This window comes from Teleopsis dalmanni, chromosome 1 (assembly GCF_002237135.1).
Source record: "Teleopsis dalmanni isolate 2A chromosome 1, ASM223713v2, whole genome shotgun sequence".
NCBI lineage: Eukaryota > Metazoa > Arthropoda > Insecta > Diptera > Diopsidae > Teleopsis > Teleopsis dalmanni.
The window spans coordinates 113,932,226-113,935,423 of NC_051846.1; the positions used below are offsets into that span (position 1 = coordinate 113,932,226).

A 3,198-nucleotide genomic window follows, 5' to 3' on the forward strand; every position below is an offset into this window, starting at 1 on the left:
TGCGTGTGGACTGGGACGAGTCAGTCCCTCAAAATCTTCACTCAGCTTGGAAAACATTTATTCAAGATCTTACAACGCTTTCATCGGTTAAGGTGCCGAGGTACTGCCTATCCATAAACCATCAACAGGTTGATGTACACGGTTTCTGTGACGCTTCAATACGCGCATATGGTTGCTGCATATTTCTCCGATCACAAAACACATCAGGTAAGGTGACGGTCAAGCTATTTACTGCAAAATCCCGTGTGGCACCTATAAAGCGGAAGTCGCTACCTAAACTAGAACTCTGTGGTGCCTTACTTCTTGCCAAACTGTATCAGAAGGTCCAACCAATATTTGCGCAATTTAAGGGTGAAACGTTTTTTTGGACTGATTCACAGATTGTATTACATTGGTTGAAGCAGCACTCATCAACCCTGTCTGCATTCGTTGGCAATCGAGTAGCGGAAATTCAAGATATTACCGCAAATGGGCAATGGAGACACGTTCCTACCCAATCCAACCCGGCAGATGTTGTGTCGCGCGGCTGTAACATCCGCCAATTATCAGAGTCTTGTTGGTTTACGGGGCCGGAATTTTTGTTACTCGCTGATAAATACTGGCCGCATTTGAAATGTCACAACCTGGATATGGAAGAAGTCAATAAAGAGACGCGAAAGGTTGTATTCGTTAACACAAATGAAGACAACTACGTATTACAGGTATTGTCAAGATATAGTTCATACACTAAGATGCTACGAGTAATAGCGCAGGTACAGCGTTTTTATCATGTAACCAAGAATAAATTGAAGAACGGAGAATGTACCCTCCAACCTATTCAGCTACAAAAGGCATTGCACTGTATTATTTGGGTCATCCAACAGCAATTCTTCGAAATTGATATACAACGCCTACAACGAGGGAACCCAGCCGAAGGTACATTAAAGCATCTAAATCCCTTCCTGGACAATGTATTCGGTTATCAATTACTAAAGGTGGGAGGTCGCCTCGAGCTGAGTGACATCTCAGTAGGCCAACGTCACCCTATTTTGTTGCCGAAGGGCTGTTATTTTGTGGAACTTTATGTTCGGCATATACACTTGTGCAACTATCATGCAGGCGCAAAAGCACTAATTGCCCTTACTCGACTAAACTTCTGGATAATTAATATTCGAGAAATTGCACGCCGAGTCGTGCACTCGTGTATTCACTGCGTGCGTTATAAACCCAAACTACTTAATCAAATGATGGGTAATCTCCCAATCGAACGCCTCACTCCAAGCCGTCCATTCGCGCGTACTGCGGTAGATTTTTGCGGTCCGATATTAACGTATCTCCGAATTCGGGGACGGGTTCCATATAAGACCTATATAGCCGTGTTCGTTTGTTTGTCTACAAAGGCAGCTCATCTAGAAGCCGTGTCAGACTTATCTACGGAGGCATTTATTGCAGCACTGAAAAGGTTAATCGGTAGACGAGGGTTACCATCAGACATCTATTGCGACAACGCCACGAACTTCGTTGGGGCTAACAACAAACTAGCAGAGTTAAAAAGAATGTTTTTCGAGAAGTCTAATCAAGTGATGCTGCAGACCTTTTGCAGCAACCAATTCATAAATTTCAATTTTATACCGCCCCGAGCACCTCACTTTGGAGGTCTATGGGAAGCGGCTGTAAAAAGCGCGAAAGGCCATCTGTATCGAACATTATCAAATACTCGATTCACCTTTGAGGAGCTTGGAACAGCACTGATTGAAATCGAAGCTATCTTAAATTCGCGACCAATCACACCTCATTCTTGTGACCCGAGCGATTATGAAGCGCTAACGCCAGCACATTTTCTTATCGGTGGGCCGCTCAAAACTTTATCTGAACCAAGTCCTCAGTATGAAGCTGCTTCATTAATTGATAAATGGTCTCGTATAACCGCAGTCAAACATCACTTCTGGCGCAGATGGTCTAGAGACTATCTGAATGAGCTGCAGATACGCACCAAATGGACAGAAGAACAATCTAACATCACCGAGGGGGCTCTGGTTTTAATCCATGAAGACAATATGCCTCCACAACGCTGGTTGATGGGCCGAATCGTGCATTGCATCAGGGGTCCAGATAATTTGGTTCGTGTTGTTGATGTGCAAACCCCAAAAGGAGTAATACGGCGTCCAATCCACAAACTCGCACTATTACCAATTGAAAATCCTTTCAAGGGGGGCGGGATGTTAGAGCGGTTAAAGTCAAATTGTTAATATTGTAGGATTCTGTAGAATTATTATAATTGATGTGTTATATGATTTATATATTATATTTTATTATATTTTAATCTATTTTAAATCATATATTGTATAATTAAATTATTATAATTAATATATTATATAATTCATATATAATATTTTATATGTTTAATATATATGGTTAATTAATTTATCTAACTAACCCTGTATAAGATGTAATCAAACCAACGGTTCTAAGTCTTGTTTTTATTGCCTTTTGTTTTTGCGCTCGAGATGAGCAATTTTTTTGTTATATTTTTTGGGCTGCAAGTAAACTCCGTTGGTTTGATTCTGTCTCTTGTTTTTCGATCGCGAACGTGTCAACACACGGGTACACATAAAAAAGTGATTAAACAATCAATAACCGAAATTGTATAAATTCAATTGTATAAATTAAATGAAATCAAACCCAATTATAAAAACGTTTATAATTTACATTGTGTTAAAGAAATTGAAATAAAGATCATAAAATCCAATTATAAAAACGCTTATAATTTACAATATTTTTTTGCTAAGCTATTAATATTCGAATTTTTATGCTAATTTTATATTAGATATTTCTAAAGCTTTCAACAGATTCATGTACATTTTTTTTTTAAGTGTAAGAATTATTATATTATTTCTTGGTAATAATTTAAGTTTTATAAGTATATGTAAATTGTATTAGAACATATCTTACATATTTTAGTCATATACATTGTACAAAATTCAATTATTCATTATTGTTATTTTCTTATGAAACGAATACCTCTACCAATTCGTTAGGAATGTGGCAAATGATGTTCCTGAGAGTGATGATGTTGTTCTGTTGTAAGACCTTGTGTAGTCCATTGTACAATCTGTAATTCTTGTTGATGCTCGTCTATTGACGATTTTTAGTTAATGGCCATATTTTTATTGGTTTTTGGATCAATTATCTTGACTGTAGTACAGTTATTTAAAACAT

The 3,198-nt window shown here is 37.9% G+C and overlaps 1 protein-coding gene across 1 annotated transcript; it reads left to right on the forward strand.

The window, feature by feature from the left end:
* The first annotated feature begins 629 nt into the window (after positions 1–629).
* Positions 630–2,816, forward strand: LOC119665602. Its single transcript, XM_038074828.1, has 2 exons — positions 630–2,200; positions 2,807–2,816. The coding sequence occupies exons 1-2, from the start codon at positions 630–632 to the stop codon at positions 2,814–2,816; spliced, it is 1,581 nt and encodes a 526-aa protein (XP_037930756.1).
* Positions 2,817–3,198: the final 382 nt, after the last annotated feature.